The sequence below is a fragment of the Haliotis asinina genome, chromosome 1 (assembly GCF_037392515.1).
Source record: "Haliotis asinina isolate JCU_RB_2024 chromosome 1, JCU_Hal_asi_v2, whole genome shotgun sequence".
Classification (NCBI taxonomy): Eukaryota; Metazoa; Mollusca; class Gastropoda; order Lepetellida; family Haliotidae; genus Haliotis; species Haliotis asinina.
Genome location: NC_090280.1, coordinates 54,283,813 through 54,303,539, shown reverse-complemented (window position 1 = coordinate 54,303,539; position 19,727 = coordinate 54,283,813). Strand labels below are relative to the sequence as shown.

Below are 19,727 nucleotides of genomic sequence, written 5' to 3'. Positions count from 1 at the left end.
CTGCTTGTTTTCTACAACATTCTGAGTCATGAGACCATTTACATCTAATTAAATCGTTAATCGTGTTTGAATTATTGAATAGTGTTTATTGTCACAGTGACTGTGGTAAAACCTGTAGTCATTAAACAAACATTTGCATGGTTGACTGTACTTATAAAATAAACATTTAACCACTCTGAGATGTATAGGATTAGAACTACTGCAACAACATGGAATGAATTTCTTCTAATCTTACCATTTTCTTAAACTTAAGCCCTTTTGGCTTTAATCTATGGTCCTTTTGACTTCCCCTTTGGCCCTTTTGACTCTTGCAGTTTTGGCCCTTTTGACCTGTTTCCGACACTGCCATGATTTGCATTTTTGGTGTCGGAGGAATGCTTCATACTGATACTCAAGAGGGTCACTCGCAAACGCTAATGGAGTTCGACAGTTAGAAGACGTTTTCAGAAAACAAACTCTAAGTGCCTCTTCGTTAAAATAAATGGGTATCGTAATACTAAGTCGTCTGCTTTGTATAAAATAGTTTCCGACTTGCTTCCTGGTTTGTGCTATTTACATATCCAATGACATCTATTCGTCACTATTGCCGTCCGGTTTGTCAGTAATACAAAGGGGAAACACTTGAATCACTTTTCCTGCTGTTATAGTGAACCCTAATACTGTCTGATTGGCTCTTTCGAGTACCTTTGTTCGCTTTTAAGAGAATTTGTTTGGTCGCCGCATTTCTCTGAGAGGACAGGTTGCAGATGTTTGAAGGCCTAACTTGTAGCTGGAATCAAGAGTGCGAGGTCGTGGGAGGATTCTGACCAGGTGAGAGTGCTTTACCTTATACCGTCGCCCATGTTCAGAAATCTCCCACTGTCCCGTTGTCTTGCCCTCGTTGGTACAGGATACACAGATAGCACAGTAGAGGGGGCAAGGGAGACCAACCGAGCTGAGACATGGGAGGGTCCAATGAAGGTAGAACTGTAAAGGGAACGGTTTGATAGACTGAAGTAATGAAACTAAAAGGATTTTTCTCGACAAAAGATCATGTGTAGGGACAGAAACGTCCGAACGTCCAACTATACTGCACACACAAGAAACTTCACGGAATGATGGTCCTGAGTTCACTGGACACAAACACACACCTAACACTATACAGACATTGCTACGTCCACTTAAAACAGCCAAATCTTCATGGCCCTATTTCTAATCGGAACTGGCATTCTAGGTCGCACGTAATCCTATATAATCCACTTGCACATAATTATATGAAACAAAACACACACACACACACACACACACACACACACACACACACACACGCACGCGCACACACACACACACACACACCGCATGACCACTGAAACTCTGGCGGAAATGGATGAAATTGAACTATGCACACACACAGACACACACACACACACACACACGCACGCGCACACACACACACACACCGCATGACCACTGAAACTGGCGGAAATGGATGAAATTGAACTGTGCACACACACAGACACATACACACACACACACACACAGACAGAGAGACACACAGAGACACACACTCACTCACACGCGTCCGCACACACACAATTTGACATACTCTGGATACATAATAATGTAAACGCACATTCTGCTTTTGATATTTGTTAACACACCTTTCATAATCCCTATTTCTAAGACGTAGCATGCTTCTATGTCGTAACTGATCACTCTTGTTCTGTGAGTATGTATTCTTTGCCGGCAGGTCCTGACGTTGCTTTGTTTCCATTATGTACAGGAGCCCGTTTCACAAAACTCTCGTAAGCCTAAGATCTCGTACTTTTCTCGCAGCATATGCATCTCCTATGTTACAGTATACCAGGGCCCCGTTTCACAAAACTCTCGTAAGCCTAAGATCACGTAAGTTTTCTCGTAGCCATTGTACCTACTATACTGTAGCATAGGAGATGCGGATGCAACGAGAAAGGTTACGAGATCTAAGGTTTACGAGAGCTTTGTGAAACGCGGCCCTGACGCGTTTTTTGTCTAAAATTACCAGCATAACCACCTTCTTCCGTTCATCCAACCACTTCTGTCAAACTTCAGAATTCAAATTACATGCTTAATTAAATAAACACCTCTTTCAGTTTGCCATATCTTTCTGTGTAAAGAGGGCAAGGGCAATAGTCCTGAGCTGATGATGAGCTTACTCAGAGTGACTGAACTGGGCTCCACACATTGTACTCACGTGGAAAATCAAACCCCAACCTACAGTGTGACGGGCAAACGCTTTAACCACTAGGCTACCCCATCGCCCCCAGGATAACCCGAACCCTCTTTGCTACGTAATATATTCAATCTGTAAAACATAATAGTACAAATAACTGCATTAATAAATGTTCTAATTATATATTTCCAAAAGACACTAATCCAGAATATCATCACACGCATGCACACAACATGCAAAAATATATAAACATAACTTGAAAAACTAACAATTAATAATTTGGAAAATCATGTATAAATAATGTATAAGTAAAGGTGAATAAAGGTAAATCTGTACTTGTGAGAACTCCTTCATGCACAAAAGTTCCTATGCGTTTCAACGGCTCTCCAGGTATATGGAAACTCAGTCGTCATACACGACGTGCAACAACATTACTTGTGTCGACCTAATGCAAAAGAGTCAGCAGTTGTTATGTGAACGTCTTTCCTTTAGTTTTAGCATCTTGGAGGATGTCGCTTTCCCCAGAAAGGCACTCATCATATATTTAAAAACCGCTGCCATTATCCCCCCTTCCTCACGTGAGTCCTTTATCTAAAATGCTATTTTCTTAAAACAGAATGTTTATGCAACACTAATTAACAATGAGCCGCTGCTGAAACATCTTTTTGTGGTAATTTCTGAATTAGCAATCATATCTTTGATTAACAGCAAAATAACTAATAAAAGTTATGTGTTTGCAACTAAATCAGCTGATCTGTACTGCATCAATTCGCAGATGAGTAATGGAATCGCATACGAACCGCAAGAGTACTCTAGAAAAGCCTGTGATAGATATCAAACAAATATCCCCCCCCCCAAAATAAATAAATAAATAAATAAATAAATAAATAAATAAATAAATAAAGTAAAATAAAGCAAACCCTTAACATACACGGTCCGCAAAATGTGCTGTGATCTTTCCTGTATGCCGATGGCATGGGGTCAAAAGATTCACTTAGCAGGACATTTTCGCTGCGTTTAGAGGCAACTAGTCGTTTTATGAACTTTGAGATGTAGGTTACATTTGACACCGGAATGTAGTTTTCGAGCACGCCTGGATTCAGATGAGATTTTTCTTGCAGAGGTGATAACAGCACTGTTTTCATCTTGGTCGGTACGACATATTCAGAGTGAGTGAGCTGAGGTTTACGCCGCACTCAGCAATATTCCAGCTATATGGCGGCGGTCTGTAAATAATCGAGTCTAGAACAGACAATCCAAGAAAGAGAGGGAGAGACACACACACACAGAGAGAGAGAGAGAGAGAGAGAGAGAGAGAGAGAGAGAGAGAGAGAGAGAGAGAGAGAGTTCATAATCCATTCATAATTAAGTGAATGTGTAAGTTTATATTTATGTTTATATATAAGATAAGTCACAGAAGTTGCATTCATCTACATCAAACAAGCATCAACTTAAATCATTACAAAATTCACAAACCACAACAAAATTGACGCTCATGCATTGAGAAATTTAGCACGGTTAGTCTGGACACAATAACCCAAACTTCCACCAATGTCTTATTTTCACAAATTCACGCGCCCTAAAGCCCCATGAGGATTTTCCTTTGTATGACCACTTCCGGATTATGGCACACACAGATGTCTCTCATGAGCTTATGATTTTATGTAAGCTTCGAAGAACTTCAGTTTTATATAATATTATTATCCTTTCATCCATTAGGTTTCCAGAGATGGATCTGGTGAGGGTGTACATCGCTGTAGTTCTGCCTCTGGTTGTGTACTGTGTGTGTGAATCGGGCCTTCAGGCCTGTGAGTGGGAGTCTTGGAGTGTGTGGAGCTCCTGCACCAGAACCTGTGCTGGGGTGAGAACTAGAACACGGAAGATGTGCTGTGGAGCTCATGTTCCAGATTGTATCGGCAAATGCCACCGACCCAACACGTCTGTGGAGACAGAGCCATGTGCGACTCAGTGCCCCAATGGTGGTAGCTTCATCGATGGCTACTGTCACTGTCCTCCTCTCAAATATGGAATTTGTTGTGAACGAGGTGAGAGTTTTAGGATAATAATCAGGTTTTCGAATTACCTTGGAGTATACGTCTCATGTCACCTAGCCCTGTGTTTTACTAACAGATCTTGAGATCTTATGCTGCTCGAAAAGGGCATTGCAATAAAGATAATCACTGCTTGCTACCCTTCTTCGTTATGACTTCACGAATGTTTTCGTCCGTAAATATCTTTCATGATAAATCATGATACATAAAAAGTAGTGTGGGCTGAAAATTTGTTTACAGACGAGACGGCTGCGTCAGGTGACTGTGCCCGGCACTGCACGTGGTTCAACTGGTTCTCCTGGGGAGACTGCAGCACAGACTGTGGATGTGGAACACGAACCAGGAAAAGATGGCGCTGCTGTCGAAGAGGGTTGAGCTCGTCTAAATGTACACAGGATTGCAACTTTCGAGACAACAGTACTGAGAAGAGGGTCTGCACCAAACGGTGCACCAGTTATGGTGAGAGTTGGTACAGGTAAAATGGCAATTTTCAGCAATCCAATACAGTGGATCCAATAGTCACGATTTCCATTAAAGTGGATCACCATCTCATATTGGAAGATTTTAGAAAGTTGTCAAATTCAACACAATTTTGGGATTACCGCTGACTTTATGTGATGGTAAGTATCCGCCTTGAGTGCAAATCCAGGATGGGACTTAACTCGAAAATGTACTAGAATCTGTATTTAACTAAGAAAGTGTAATTGACAATATAATGTATGTAGCAAATTTCTACCTCTATTTTGGAACAGGTCTGAAAGAATTATCTTCTTTTCATATATTCAAAGGCTATAGTTGCGTCACGGACAGCAAACAGAGTCAGAGTTTTATTGTTTTTGTTTTTTACAACGGCGAATGATATGTTACTAAATGAACAGGCAAGTTTCATGAACACGGTTAACTGTCAGTGCGCGTGACATATGCAGATGAGCCCCAACACAAGATGGGAGTAGCCCTGTTGTTAAAGCGTTGCTCGTCAAGAGGAAGACCCAGAGCTTGATTCCCTACATGGGTGCAGTGTGTGAAGTCCATTTATTGTGTACCCCGCCGTGATATTGCCCAAATGTTGATAAAAGCGGCACAAAAGTAGACTCACCAGATGGACCTTCACCAGAAAGTTCACACGGTCAGTAAGGAATGTGTCCACTTTGTGTATTGATTCGTATACAAGCCACACTCGCCTTATTGCTGCCCCTGAACAACGATAAATATCTTTAACTTGATTACTTTGATGAAACGTGCCAAATGGCGTTTTTATGGACGTTGCATCAACGAGCAAAGTGAAGTAACAAACTATGAACAGAGATTTTTTTCTGCACTTCCTCATACTGCACTGAGTGAAATGGACAAATATCATGTCGACTGGTCTTTCAAAGTTAACATTGTAGGCCAGTTTTCTCAAATATGTCATGCTTCTTGGAAACTGTGAACATCAACTGCATGTTATATATCTGTGAACACAACTCTAATCCCAACATTCGTTCACAGGATTACCCCCCCCCCCCCCCCCCTCCAAAATGAAATTCCTGTCACAAGAGCTTTCGCCTCTGAGTTTATTTCCCACAGCTGATCTTTGAATGGAAACGAGTGTCTCCAAACAGGCTAAAAAAGTTTCCTTGTTATCAGTATCACTCTTTTCATCGAACGTCCACGCAATTTGGCGGCCGTTTGTAAAAAGGAGTATTTCTTCTCACAATACGTCCACCAATATGGACAGCTATTCAGGTGGTTCATACGTTTTCCACGTGAATTACTTTCATGCTCCGAGATATGCATTTTAGACGCCATAAAGAAAGTTGCGAGGCTATGAGAACACAATTAACGTGCAGCATGTAAGGTGGCCTATATGCAGAGTTCTCATTTACAAACAGTTCGTGAATATATTTCCCCAAAATATTACTTTCGTTCAGTTTAGGTGCTAAAGTACTGAAAAAGTTCATATTGTTTTCTTGTGGTTAGTTAAACCCTGATGTGGTCCATTCCAGCGATTTAGCACCGGATTTAAGATGTTGTTAGTGTATTTAACGTTGACGCTCAGGAATTTGGCGATACCTTGGGGTTTCCTAATCGTGTGTTGACGTACTTATGTGTTTACTTTTACTGAATGTCGATTGTACAGATGGACGACCCAGCTGCACTTTATGTTCATGGAACACTTGGCAACAGTGGACCAGCTGTAGTAAAGATTGTGGTGGAGGTTACAGGTCAAGGTCAAGGTCACCATGTTGCTGTGAAGGTCAGAACGTTGAGGACTGTCTGTCTGACTGTGGACTGGCCGAAGAGGACACAGTTCAGTCGGATAGTTGTAATGACGTATGCTACAACGGAGGTAGTTTCTCTTTCAGCACCTGTAACTGCACACAGGGGTACTCTGGCCAGTGCTGTTCTAAAGGTATATCTTTATGGTGTGAATCTGACAACGTGCTTTAGTGAAACAACATTCTATATTAAGTTATAAAATGTCCTAGCAGCTGAGAGAAATAATGAAAATAATGAAAAAAATATGTGTAGACACTTATCAGTTTGAACAAGTACTGGTACTGGCAGGTCAAATATCGTGATTCGGACATAATGGATTTGAACCATTTTGGCATCAACATACTATAGCTGTCTACATTCTCCATTCCACTCCACTACTCTACACTCCGCTTCACCCTGATCTGCGAAACTCCAGTCCTCTCCAACCCGCTCCATGTGACAATAGACCACACACAGCGTTTTAATGCTTTAGCAGAAGCAGATTTACGTCCAGATAGATTAATACTGTTTTGTTAAATACCCATGCATGTGTTCATGATACGGAATGCTGGTTTCAGAGGTGACTGATGGAAACTGCTCCAAGTGTTCCTGGGGAGACTGGGGAGGCTGGAACACCTGCGACACATCCACCAGAAGAGTGTCCAGGAACCGAAAGCCGTGCTGTCGTATTGGGCAGAACAGCAGAGAGTGTTTTGATGAATGCAAACTTGAAACGACGGAAGCTACGCAATGGCAGTCATGCCCCTTTCTAAAAGGTGAAAAACTAGATTATTTCAGGCTTTTAAGCAGCAACGCAATGGGTCTGTGGAGAGGTAAAATCACTGAAACATTGATTTGATTCTTTGAGGTTAAGACATCCTGTAACATAATGGAACCAAGAAGAATTTAATAGAAAAAAGGGAGGGATTGTGAATAAGATGTACTGGCAAAGGTTAGGAAGTTTTCGTTCCAAGGAGTAAAGGCGTTCATTCTTAAATCACTGCTATGTGTTTCAGACCCAGCACAAGTTCACATCATGTACGCTGTCATCGCCTCTGTGGCTGCAGTCGTCGTGACGTCGCTGGTCTGGTAGGCATACCTGATACTATTGTAATAGAATATATTTCATCATAATTAGTCCATATCACGGGATGTGTGGGGATTATAGAGGATACTAAACGACCTTCCGTGTAATGCCATTTTTATTAAACAAGTTAATGATTTGTACCCATGTCAGGAAGCCAACCCGGGTCTTCACTAGACATCGCCTCTCTTCGCCCTGAACACAGACTTTTGTTCTGATCCTTGGTATTCATATTTTATGATCACCTACCTATCAAGAGGAGAGGAGTATACATTGTATTTTCATAGTCCTGTCCAATTTATAGACAGTTCACTGCCATTGACATGACGACAAACTATACCTCCAGACGACCTACTACTTCAGCAACGCTAGCGCTGTAATATTTCATCAAAGTGGTCAAGCAATATATACTTTCCAAATCGCGTCAGTAGGTTACTTTAGTGTATGTGTTTGTGTTTGAAAAGATACACAGTGTCATACCAGAGGTACGGACATGGACAATGCTCTTTTTGTGTATTACAGGACTGCATGCTACTGCGCACATCGTAGAAGAAACAAAGATGGGTCCCGACCTTTGAATGATGCTATGGACATGACAACAAGCTGTTCTGGAGCTAGAAACCTTTACACTAACAACAGCGCTGTCCGTCAGTGTTTTTTAAATTCCGGAGAGAGAGTTGGTGGTACTGCTGGGAAGATCCCACGAAGAAATGAGTCGTCGAATGGAGCTTGGGCGAAAGACATCGCCGATGACTCGTCCGCAGATGGGGATCTCTATGATTCAGTCGAAAACATCTACGTCAATAGTTAAATGAACTAGAGGAGATGAACCTATGAGGATCCGGGTAGGAATTGTTTTTCAGCAACCCATACTTGTCTCCAGTGAAGATCCGGGTCAGAATTGGTCTTCAGCAGCCCATACTTGTCTCCAGTGATGATCCGGGTTATAATTGGTCTACAGTAACTCATGCTTGCCGTAAGAGGCGATTAACCTGATGAAGCAAACATGGCCTAGATTCGAAGTTCTCTTATCGCTAAGATAGTCGTAAGTGCCATACATTAACATTAACTCACCAAGAGCTTAGAAAATCTAGGCCAAGGCTTGATGCTTGATCAGGCCATGTCATCTTGACCCTATTGCGTAGATCGATGCGCATGACGCAAAACTCTCGATTGTCTGGTCTAGGTTTACTTATTAACATTTTGTGGTCATAAAGCTACAATTTCGCTAAGTGTGGCGATAAATAAGAAAGAAAGAAACAAACAAACAAGAGAAGATGAACCGTTCAGTTTGTAAGGTATTCATCTTTACATGCACACCTAACAAGTTCACCAGTCTCCATGGGGCCATTTCATAGGCAGTGCAGATATATAAGTCATTACCATAACAATCAGTGATTGGTTGTATGTTTAGGCTACAATCAGCAGTATGTGAGTGAGTGAGATAGGTTTTACGCCGCTCTCAGCAATATTCCAGTTGCATGGCGGCGGTCTGTAAATAATCAGCTGTGGAACATATAATCCAGTGATCAAAAGCTTGAATATCGATCGACATCGGTCAACCAGCGAGCCTGACCTGCCAATCCAGTTAGCTGTCTCTTGCGACAAACAAGTGTTAATGAAGATCAGTTCTAACCCGGATCTTCACGGGTCAGCAGTATGAAATCCAACGAAACTCTACAACACCCTGATATAGTTAGGTTTGACAAACCAATGGGTGGTTATGTGAAACTGCTCATGACACTTGGTGTCTTCACTATGTGATGATTTTACTAGGGATGTATAACCACATGCTTGTGGCATAACTGGATTGAGATTTTTATGAGCTCTGAAATGTCCCTTTTCTCTTTTACTTTTTTTCGTCAGAATCCCCACGAATTGTATATTCATACCTATCACGCGTACCTTTCAAGAACGAGAGCAACACTTGGGTTATGGCGAAAGTATGCATTCCGCATGCAACGGAAGAATCTATCTTCCAGTAAAATTGGAATGGAGGTAGTGAACGTGAAGTTCATGTCAAGGTTTAAGAGGTCGCATTGACACGTTATGTTACTCATCGTCCAAGTATGGCACACAAGCTTTAGCAACATTCCTGCAATGCGAGGAACTTCAGAAATGGGCTTCACACATTGTATCCTTATGGGGAATCGAGCCCGGGTCTTCAGCGTGACGGGCGAGCGCTTTAACCACTTGGTTACCCTATCGTTCCCCTTCAGCCAGGACAGGTGATGACCTAGTAATTCTATCTTTACTTCACCACTCCAGGTGATTCTACGACCCTCTGTAATTGGAAAACGATAGTTCATCGTTGGACAGACCGTCACGTTCGAATGCAAGTAAAGTGGAAGAAAATTTCCAAATGGGCCATGCACTGGAATGCTGAGTTGAAAGATCCAGGACCTAGATTTTCACTAACATTACCATTAACTTACGACTATCTTAGCGCGAAAAGAGGTTACAAAATCTAGGCCCCGATTGTTGAGATCCACATATAGATCAATTTCAATAAAAGCAGGATGAGCTAAATATGATTATGAGATAAATTATAATTTCAAATCTGTCTTTAGTTCAAGAATTCTTTAATCGTCACACATAAATATAACTGTCCGTTGTTCTTGCAGTTGTCACTCCCTGTCGATCTGTGGAGGAACATTTACCAGCTCATTTTCATTTCCAATAATCTACTGTTTCTCTGTTGTTTCATAAACGTATGCGTTTGTATGTATTTTATGTTAAAAATGTTTCCTTTTGTTGTTGTTTTTACTCATCTGTAGTGGATGTGGCATGCTGTTGATTTATCCCGCACAATAAAAGATTTTCATTATGGAAAATGTTGTTAGTATGGTAGAGTACATGTTTTAATTACCGAATAATGTGAATGAATAAACAAATCAATGTATTCAAACATAAATCGTATCATCAGCTTCATGTTATCTGACCAGACGTTACCACATTTTATGCGATATTATTTAGTGATAGAAAGATACAGATAAAATATATCTTGAATAAGTTAGACATACATGTGTGCATGTACCTTGAATAAAAGTTCTAGATATCTTAAATATAGTTATTATATATTTACAATACGATTCGTGATATCATGAAATGAAGGAGATGTTGAATTGAATTAAAGATATCCTTAAAATATTTGTCCATATCGACATTAATGCTATCATGGTAGGATTTAATTATATTTATACATCATGTTTTGTTATGATGTCCGAATTCAATTCCTGATATCCTGCAATGAAATACATATTTCATAAATTAATTATTCATGTCTTGAATTGATGCTATGATTATTTTGAATATTTAAAATACCATGTCTGTAAATTAATGTTGTTAATATTTCCAATAATGGCGTAATGAAACTTCTTATATGTTTCATATATTTTATCGTATTGTTTTCTACAATGGGTGACACATGACGTTTGCGAGCTTTTTCCCGTACTAGTCAGTCATTTTCGAATTGGAAGAATCTACTCATGTAGCCAGAAGTAATCTAAAGATACTTATTAAATATTTCCTGTCTTTTCGGGACCCGAGTAATTCGTCTGCGTTTTTTATTCTTCTTCTAAGGCCTATATCAATATAGACATAAAGATATCTTTAAGATGCCAATAATCTTTATATTGAACCCAGTTGATCTGTGCTGACCATTACCTTTGTTCTGTGTAATATATATTGTATTACCATTAATACATGTGTTGCTGACCATTGCCATAATTCTTCATATCAGCTGTCACCTTTGAAGAGTCGCTTCCCTTGGGCGTGAACGGAATCTACAATCGATGTTCGAATCCCGGTTCGGCATGGTTTATGTTTGGAGGTTTATTAACACAGTATCCACGTTCGTAGGTCTCACCCTGGTATTAAATGTCTAAGACTAGCTCAGGGCTCTCCTCCCACATGAAGTCGACCGGTTGGTAGACGACCAATACACACCAATCATTGCCGAGTGTCTACAGTAAATATATTTGAATTATTTTGGTGAAGTGTATAATTCGGTAAATACCATTTCACAAATACGGACCGGGGATGTTATCTTTCCGCACACATCAACCTGACGTCACAATATTTTGCGTCACACAACACATCATTCAGTGGTCCATCACTCATCCGAGACAACACAACCTGAATCACTCACATCTAACATTACTCATCACTCATCACATACCAGCTCAACTCACATCATACACCTGTCATCACGCATCACATCACTCATCACTCACCAACTAATCTCATATCACTCATCACATAGCGACTCATCATACAATACTCATCACTCACCACACACCAACTTCACACACCTCTCATCACACACCAGCTAATCTCACATTATACACCTCTAATCACACACCAGCTCAAGTCACATTACACATCACTCATCACAGATCAGCTCATCTTACATCACACACCTCTCATCTCACACCAAGTCATCTCACATTACTCATCACTCATCACACACCAGCTCATCTTACGTCGCACACATCTCATCACACACGAACTCATTTCACATTACACAATTCTCATCAGCCTCACTTCCGCAAACATCAAACAAAAACCACTTCATATCACGACTGAAATACATCACATCACTCATCTAACACCACATCACATCACCATATGCCTTTGTACTGAATGAGGTTTGCCTTGTATCAAGGTACATAAGACACAGACATGGAGGAGCGATCGTGTTTCATTATACTGAAGACTACAAGATGCTGCTTTACAGAACAGGAGCTTCAGTGGTGGGTACAAGACCGGTTGATTGAAGGATGTAGAGATGCACCTTCCCCCATGTGGTGAAAACTGTGAACTTATCACTTGCAGGCGGGGGAGCAGCTCCTGGGAAGAGGAAACCATCGTCAACAATCATTATTATCATTACACATCTCATAATCAACATCATAGTCATAACCAAACATCACTATAATAAACCACCACCACCAGCAATAACCATCCTAATTATCGTTAACAACCATCCTAATTATCGTTAACAACCATCCTAATTATCGTTAACAACCATCCTAATTATCGTTAACAACCATCCTTGCCGTTAATCTTCTGCATCAACAACAATCATTGTCAATGACTACCATTATCAACAACACCCACTCCTATAATTTGCCACCACCATCAGCCCACCAACAATCCTTATCAGGCAGACAATTTTATATGGTAAAACGTCACTGGCCTATAGTACAGTCAAATGCATGATCACACATCACACGAACGGTACACATTAGTTTATAAACATGTTCAGCTGTAGATTCTAATTTGTACAAAATAGAGAAAAATTCTTAATCACATCGACATTAGCAGATTGCATTATGTGAATAACGTTGGTTATTGTCGGAGGCTGACTTACATATTTCACAATATATTTATCTCGAAAATCATAAACATTCATTCACAAATATGCAAAATATACCACTCATTTTCAACAACAGTAATACCTTTTGATTTACGAAGTAAACAAAATATTTCATTACAGGCAATATTTTCATATCTCCTGTCTCCACGTCTGAATTTGGAATGGGCAGATCTCATATGTAAGCAAATATTACAATTCAAGTATTTTTCTACATCTAGCAGGGTTTTATACTGACAACAATAAACAGTTTAATGTGAATTTTCAGTGGAAGTATATATGAATTGCTTTTAATTATCGGTCAGCACTTGTTTAAAAAGAAACATAAAATGCCCACCATCATCAGGAACAACCATCCTAATCATTAACCACAATTAGCAACAACAGCCATCCTGATCATTAACGATCATTACCAGCAACAACGTTCCTAATGATTAACCACAATTAGCAACAACAGCCATCCTGATCATTAACGATCATTACCAGCAACAACGTTCCTAATCATTAACCACTATTATCAACAACAGCCATCCTGATCATTAACGATCATTACCAGCAACAACGTTCCTAATGATTAACCACAATTAGCAACAACAGCCATCCTGATCATTGACGACCATTATCAGCAATAACAACGTTCCTAATGATTAACCACAATTAGCAACAACAGTCATCCTGATCATGAACGATCATTACCAGCAACAACGTTCCTAATCATTAACCACTATTATCAACAACAGCCATCCTGATCATTAACGATCATTACCAGCAACAACGTTCCTAATGATTAACCACAATTAGCAACAACAGCCATCCTGATCATTAACGATCATTACCAGCAACAACGTTCCTAATCATTAACCACTATTATCAACAACAGCCATCCTGATCATTAACGATCATTACCAGCAACAACGTTCCTAATGATTAACCACAATTAGCAACAACAGCCATCCTGATCATTAACGATCATTACCAGCAACAACGTTCCTAATCATTAACCACTATTATCAACAACAGCCATCCTGATCATTAACGATCATTACCAGCAACAACGTTCCTAATGATTAACCACTATTATCAACAACAGCCATCCTGATCATTAACGATCATTAGCAACAACGTTCCTAATGATTAACCACAATTAGCAACAACAGCCATCCTGATCATTAACGACCATTATCAGCAATAACAACGTTCCTAATGATTAACCACTATTATCAACAACAGCCATCCTGATCATTAACGATCATTACCAGCAACAACGTTCCTAATGATTAACCACTATTATCAACAACAGCCATCCTGATCATTAACGATCATTACCAGCAACAACGTTCCTAATGATTAACCACTATTATCAACAACAGCCATCCTGATCATTAACGATCATTACCAGCAACAACGTTCCTAATGATTAACCACTATTATCAACAACAGCCATCCTGATCATTAACGATCATTACCAGCAACAACGTTCCTAATGATTAACCACTATTATCAACAACAGCCATCCTGATCATTAACGATCATTACCAGCAACAACGTTCCTAATCATTAACCACTATTATCAACAACAGCCATCCTGATCATTAACGATCATTACCAGCAACAACGTTCCTAATGATTAACCACTATTATCAACAACAGCCATCCTGATCATTAACGATCATTAGCAACAACGTTCCTAATGATTAACCACAATTAGCAACAACAGCCATCCTGATCATTAACGACCATTATCAGCAATAACAACGTTCCTAATGATTAACCACTATTATCAACAACAGCCATCCTGATCATTAACGATCATTACCAGCAACAACGTTCCTAATGATTAACCACTATTATCAACAACAGCCATCCTGATCATTAACGATCATTAGCAACAACGTTCCTAATGATTAACCACAATTAGCAACAACAGTCATCCTGATCATGAACGACCATTATCAGCAATAACAACGTTCCTAATGATTAACCACTATTATCAACAACAGCCATCCTGATCATTAACGATCATTACCAGCAACAACGTTCCTAATGATTAACCACTATTATCAACAACAGCCATCCTGATCATTAACGATCATTAGCAACAACGTTCCTAATGATTAACCACTATTATCAACAACAGCCATCCTGATCATCAACGACCATTAGCAACAACGTTCCTAATGATTAACCACAATTAGCAACAACAGCCATCCTGATCATTAACGACCATTATCAGCAATAACAACGTTCCTAATGATTAACCACTATTATCAACAACAGCCATCCTGATCATTAACGATCATTACCAGCAACAACGTTCCTAATGATTAACCACTATTATCAACAACAGCCATCCTGATCATTAACGATCATTAGCAACAACGTTCCTAATGATTAACCACTATTATCAACAACAGCCATCCTGATCATTAACGATCATTACCAGCAACAACGTTCCTAATCATTAACCACTATTATCAACAACAGCCATCCTGACCATTAACGATCATTACCAGCAACAACGTTCCCAATGATTAACCACAATTATCAACAACAGCCATCCTGATCATTAACGACCATCATCAGCAATAACAACGTTCCTAATGATTAACCACAATTAGCAACAACAGTCCTCCTAATCATGAACGACCATTACCAGCAACAACGTTCCTAATCATTAACCACTATTATCAACAACAGCCATCCTGACCATTAACGACCACTACCAGCAACAACGTTCCTAATCATTAACCACCATTACCAGCAAGAACGTTCCTAATCGTTAACCACCATTATCAACAACAGACATCCTGACCATTAACGACCACTACCAGCAACAACGTTCCTAATCATTAACCACCATTACCAGCAAGAACGTTCCTAATCGTTAACCACCATTATCAACAACAGACATCCTAGTCATTGACGACCATTACCAGCAAGAACGTTCCTAATCGTTAACCACCATTATCAACAACAGACATCCTAGTCATTGACGACCATTACCAGCAAGAACGTTCCTAATCGTTAACCACCATTATCAACAACAGACATCCTAGTCATTACCAGCAAGAACGTTCCTAATCGTTAACCACCATTATCAACAACAGACATCCTAGTCATTGACGACCATTACCAGCAAGAACGTTCCTAATCGTTAACCACCATTATCAACAACAGACATCCTAGTCATTGACGACCATTACCAGCAAGAACGTTCCTAATCGTTAACCACCATTATCAACAACAGACATCCTAGTCATTACCAGCAAGAACGTTCCTAATCGTTAACCACCATTATCAACAACAGACATCCTAGTCATTACCAGCAACAAAAACCTTCCCAATCATTAACAACCATCATCAACGACATTCTTAATCGTTTATCACCATCACCGACAACAACCTCCTCAATCAATTGTCACCATCATCATCAACAGCAATGCTAATCATTATCCACCATCATAAGAAAAACCAATCCTTATCATTAAACACAAACAGGTTCTCAAATTAGCAGATCGACATAGATCATCGCATTTCTGATTACTTACATAATGTAGAGACTAATAAAGCCTAATGTCCAATTCCAGTAAAATACCAGCTAATGACCGAGAAAATAAACACAGCACCCATACCTGCAGCCAATTCTGTGGTCGACATGTAGTTGTAGGCCCATTTGGAACACTTGTCTTTAATGAAGGGATGTTGCAGGTCAAATGCTCTTTGGCTGGTGGCATTCAAGATTGCACCCACTGTCTGGTAGCTTTTCTCGACTGTCGTGTTTAGTACTCTCTGAAAGAGTAGAAATACAATAGTGTATGTACTACACCCAATGTGTGTCTGATCCCGGCGTATTAAACCCATAGCGTTACATTATATCTTCAAAAACCCATCTATCGGGTAGTCATTCGCGCTGACTTGGTTGATACATGTCATCGTATCCCAATTACGTAAATCCATGCTCATGCTGTTGGTCATTGTTTTGCCTGGTTCTGACACGATTGATTTGGAGACCAGCGCCAGAGTGTTGTGGAGTGCGGCGTGAACCAACCAAACTCCCGGGGTATTAAAGGGGGATAGTGAGTTTCGGGGTATGGATGTACACCTCCCTCCTTTTGACAAACACAAGAACATATGACATACCATTTGATGACAGGTGTTCAACAAACATTACAATGGCACTATTAAATTGACTTATGTTTTGCACTCCTATTTCTTTTTATGGAATGTGACCCTCTGTTTCAACGACTGTAAGACCCCATCCCTTATTAAAAAGATACAGTCGAGATTGAACGCTACTTACTAGCGCCTGTAAATCGGTACTTGTTTTATTGAACGTGCCGATGAGAGCAGGAGGAACGTCGAATAGGAAGCAGGTTTTACCAATGTCCCTTCGTAGCTTGAGTGCGAGCTTAGCCTGAAAATAAGTAACAGTCAGAAGACGGTTTATTCTCATTTAGTGTGTGAACATGCAGCTGTGGCAACGCAGTCCACCTTTGTCAGTAATCGAGGGAAACAATATCACACAATGAAACCAGTGAGAGATAGCAGGTAATGAACCCGGTCACTGTGACCACACAATGAATACAGTAAGTTTGATCAAACAATGAACCCAGTCACTTTGGCCAGACGTATGGACCTGACAATGAATTCAGTCAGTTTGATCACACGATGAATCACGTCGGTTTGACCAGACAAAGAATCCTGTCAGTTTGGTCACACAGTGAATACTGTTAGTTTGACCTGAAAATGAATCCAGCAGGTTTGACCTGAGAATGAATCCAGTAAGTTTGACGCCACAATGAATCCATTTAGCTTGACCAGACAATGAATACCGTCAGTTTGGCTTCACAGTGAATTCAGTTTCATTGGCTTCACAATGGACCTGTCACTGAATACTGTTAGCTTGGTCTGACAATGAATCCAGTTAGTTTGGCCTGGCAATGAATCCAGTAAGCTTGACTTGACAATGTATAATGTCAGCTTGATCTGTCAATGATTCCAGTCAATTGGACCTGACAATGAATGCAGTCAGTTTGACATGACAATGAATCCAGTCAGTTTGACCTGGCAATGAATAATGTCAGCTTGATCTGACAATGATTCCAGTCAATTTGACCTGACAATGTATCCAGGCCAGACAATGTATCCACAATGAACCACATCAATCAGATATCACAATGAGCCCAATCAGTCAGATGTCACAATGAACCTAATGAATCTGACAACACAGTAAACTCGGTGAGTCAGATAATACAATGAACGCAATCAGTCAAATAAAACAATGAATTCAGTAAGTCAGGTCGCACAATAAACCCAGTCAGTCAGATAACACAATGAACCAAATCAGCCGGGTCGCACAATGAAATCATTCAGGTCACACCATGAACCCATTCAGTCAAGTCACACCACAAACCAAATCATTCAGGTCACACAATTAACCCAATCAGCCAAGTCGCCAAATGACACCAAACAGGTCACACGAAGAACCCAATCAGTGAGGTCACACCATGAACCCTATCAGTCAAGTCACACCACAAACCAAATCCTTCAGGTCACACAATGAACCCGATCAGCGAAGTCGCCACATGACACCAAACAGGTCACACAATGAACCCAATCAATCAGGTCACACCATGAACCCCATCAGTCAAGTCACACCATGAACCCAGTTAACAAGACCACAGAATGAACAGAGTTGGTCAGGTCACACAATGGACCCAACCAATTAGATCAGACAATGGTCATATGTGCCACATCTGACACTGAAGCATCCTTATTGCCCAGACCGCAGTCATATGACATCTTTGATAGGCATTCTAGAAGTTGAGTTCCTTGAGAATGAGGACTATGATATAGTGCAGTCACTAAATAAAAGAAGTTGTATATCCATAAATCACAGTCCCCACTCTCCATCAATCATATGATACAGTGGACATGCCCTGTCTGCACTTCCCCTTATATACACCTCATCTCCTTACCACCATGCCTTACCTTGTTGTATTCTGTGAAGGTGCGGCTCCTAGAGATGCCAGACCCAATCAGACTCTTGGATCGGGACATTAAACCGATCCCAGATAACTCATTCCAGATGTACGCATACTCAGTTATATTGAGGGTTGGGCTCACTACCCGCAGCCACTCAGCTCTCCTGGACCCCGGCTGAAACAAGCGAATTTAAGTCACTGACAGAGCATTATTTTACGCCGTTTTGGCACTTTCACGTCAGGGCCCCAAGCATCCCACTCAGCGTCGAACTAGCACCAGTTGATGTACGTAACTATTCCTCAGACAAATTATTTCAAAATGGGAAATGATCATGATTTCGTCATTTCCTACTGTCAGTATATGCATACCGCGTACAGACTTACCCGCGCGGGCCACTGAGTCACACCATTTCCAACCAGACACACGAATACCATGAGGCAGCTGAGATAACCCATGATGTCTGAGCTTCTTGCAAACCAGTGGATAAACTAAACTGCTTGTGTATTACATGGCCCTGTCCTGTTCATCTATCTTGTGTAAATGCGTCACATTTCTGATTTTCGCCATAATTTATCTTGAAGCGTGACGGAAAAGAATTACAACAACACTCAATCCATATCAGTTTTTGTGACGAAGACTACATTTTGACCTGAAGGAAACAACTACAACTATCAATGTCAAATAATTTTGACTGCGAAAAAATGCTGCAGACAAATGGTGTATGTTCGAGATTGAAACTGTCACAAGGAAGTTGAAGAAAGTTAGCATACATGTTAATTACTGACAACAACAAAATGTCTG

At 40.4% G+C, this 19,727-nt stretch overlaps 2 protein-coding genes across 2 annotated transcripts; one reads left to right on the top strand and one right to left on the bottom strand.

Annotated features, from left to right (window-relative positions):
• The first annotated feature begins 708 nt into the window (after positions 1-708).
• LOC137280980 (A disintegrin and metalloproteinase with thrombospondin motifs adt-2-like) lies at positions 709-11,104 on the top strand. Its single transcript, XM_067812152.1, has 7 exons — positions 709-810; positions 3,911-4,236; positions 4,483-4,701; positions 6,362-6,634; positions 7,059-7,256; positions 7,497-7,569; positions 8,087-11,104. Exons 2-7 carry the CDS (start codon positions 3,921-3,923, stop codon positions 8,373-8,375), a joined length of 1,368 nt encoding a protein of 455 aa, XP_067668253.1. The 5' UTR covers positions 709-810; positions 3,911-3,920; the 3' UTR covers positions 8,376-11,104.
• A 1,149-nt stretch (positions 11,105-12,253) lies between these two features.
• On the bottom strand, positions 12,254-19,455 carry LOC137280970 (uncharacterized protein 6-like). The gene is made up of 5 exons (XM_067812146.1): positions 19,310-19,455; positions 18,933-19,100; positions 17,242-17,355; positions 16,574-16,730; positions 12,254-12,415 (listed from the first exon to the last, which is right to left on the bottom strand). The coding sequence occupies exons 1-5, from the start codon at positions 19,379-19,381 to the stop codon at positions 12,297-12,299; spliced, it is 630 nt and encodes a 209-aa protein (XP_067668247.1). The 5' UTR covers positions 19,382-19,455; the 3' UTR covers positions 12,254-12,296.
• Between the last annotated feature and the right edge of the window lie 272 nt (positions 19,456-19,727).

Excerpts from the sequence above, each read along its gene's own strand:
- LOC137280970 (XM_067812146.1), bottom strand. The coding sequence starts at position 19,381 with ATGGGTTATCTCAGCTGCCTCATGGTATTCGTGTGTCTGGTTGGAAAT. Across the intron at positions 19,101-19,309 it reads TGACTCAGTGGCCCGCGCGG|CCGGGGTCCAGGAGAGCTGA; the intron begins GTAAGTCTGTAC and ends CGCTTGTTTCAG. Across the intron at positions 17,356-18,932 it reads CCTTCACAGAATACAACAAG|GCTAAGCTCGCACTCAAGCT; the intron begins GTAAGGCATGGT and ends ACTTATTTTCAG.
- LOC137280980 (XM_067812152.1), top strand. The coding sequence starts at position 3,921 with ATGGATCTGGTGAGGGTGTACATCGCTGTAGTTCTGCCTCTGGTTGTG. Across the intron at positions 4,237-4,482 it reads TGGAATTTGTTGTGAACGAG|ACGAGACGGCTGCGTCAGGT; the intron begins GTGAGAGTTTTA and ends ATTTGTTTACAG. Across the intron at positions 4,702-6,361 it reads CAAACGGTGCACCAGTTATG|ATGGACGACCCAGCTGCACT; the intron begins GTGAGAGTTGGT and ends TCGATTGTACAG.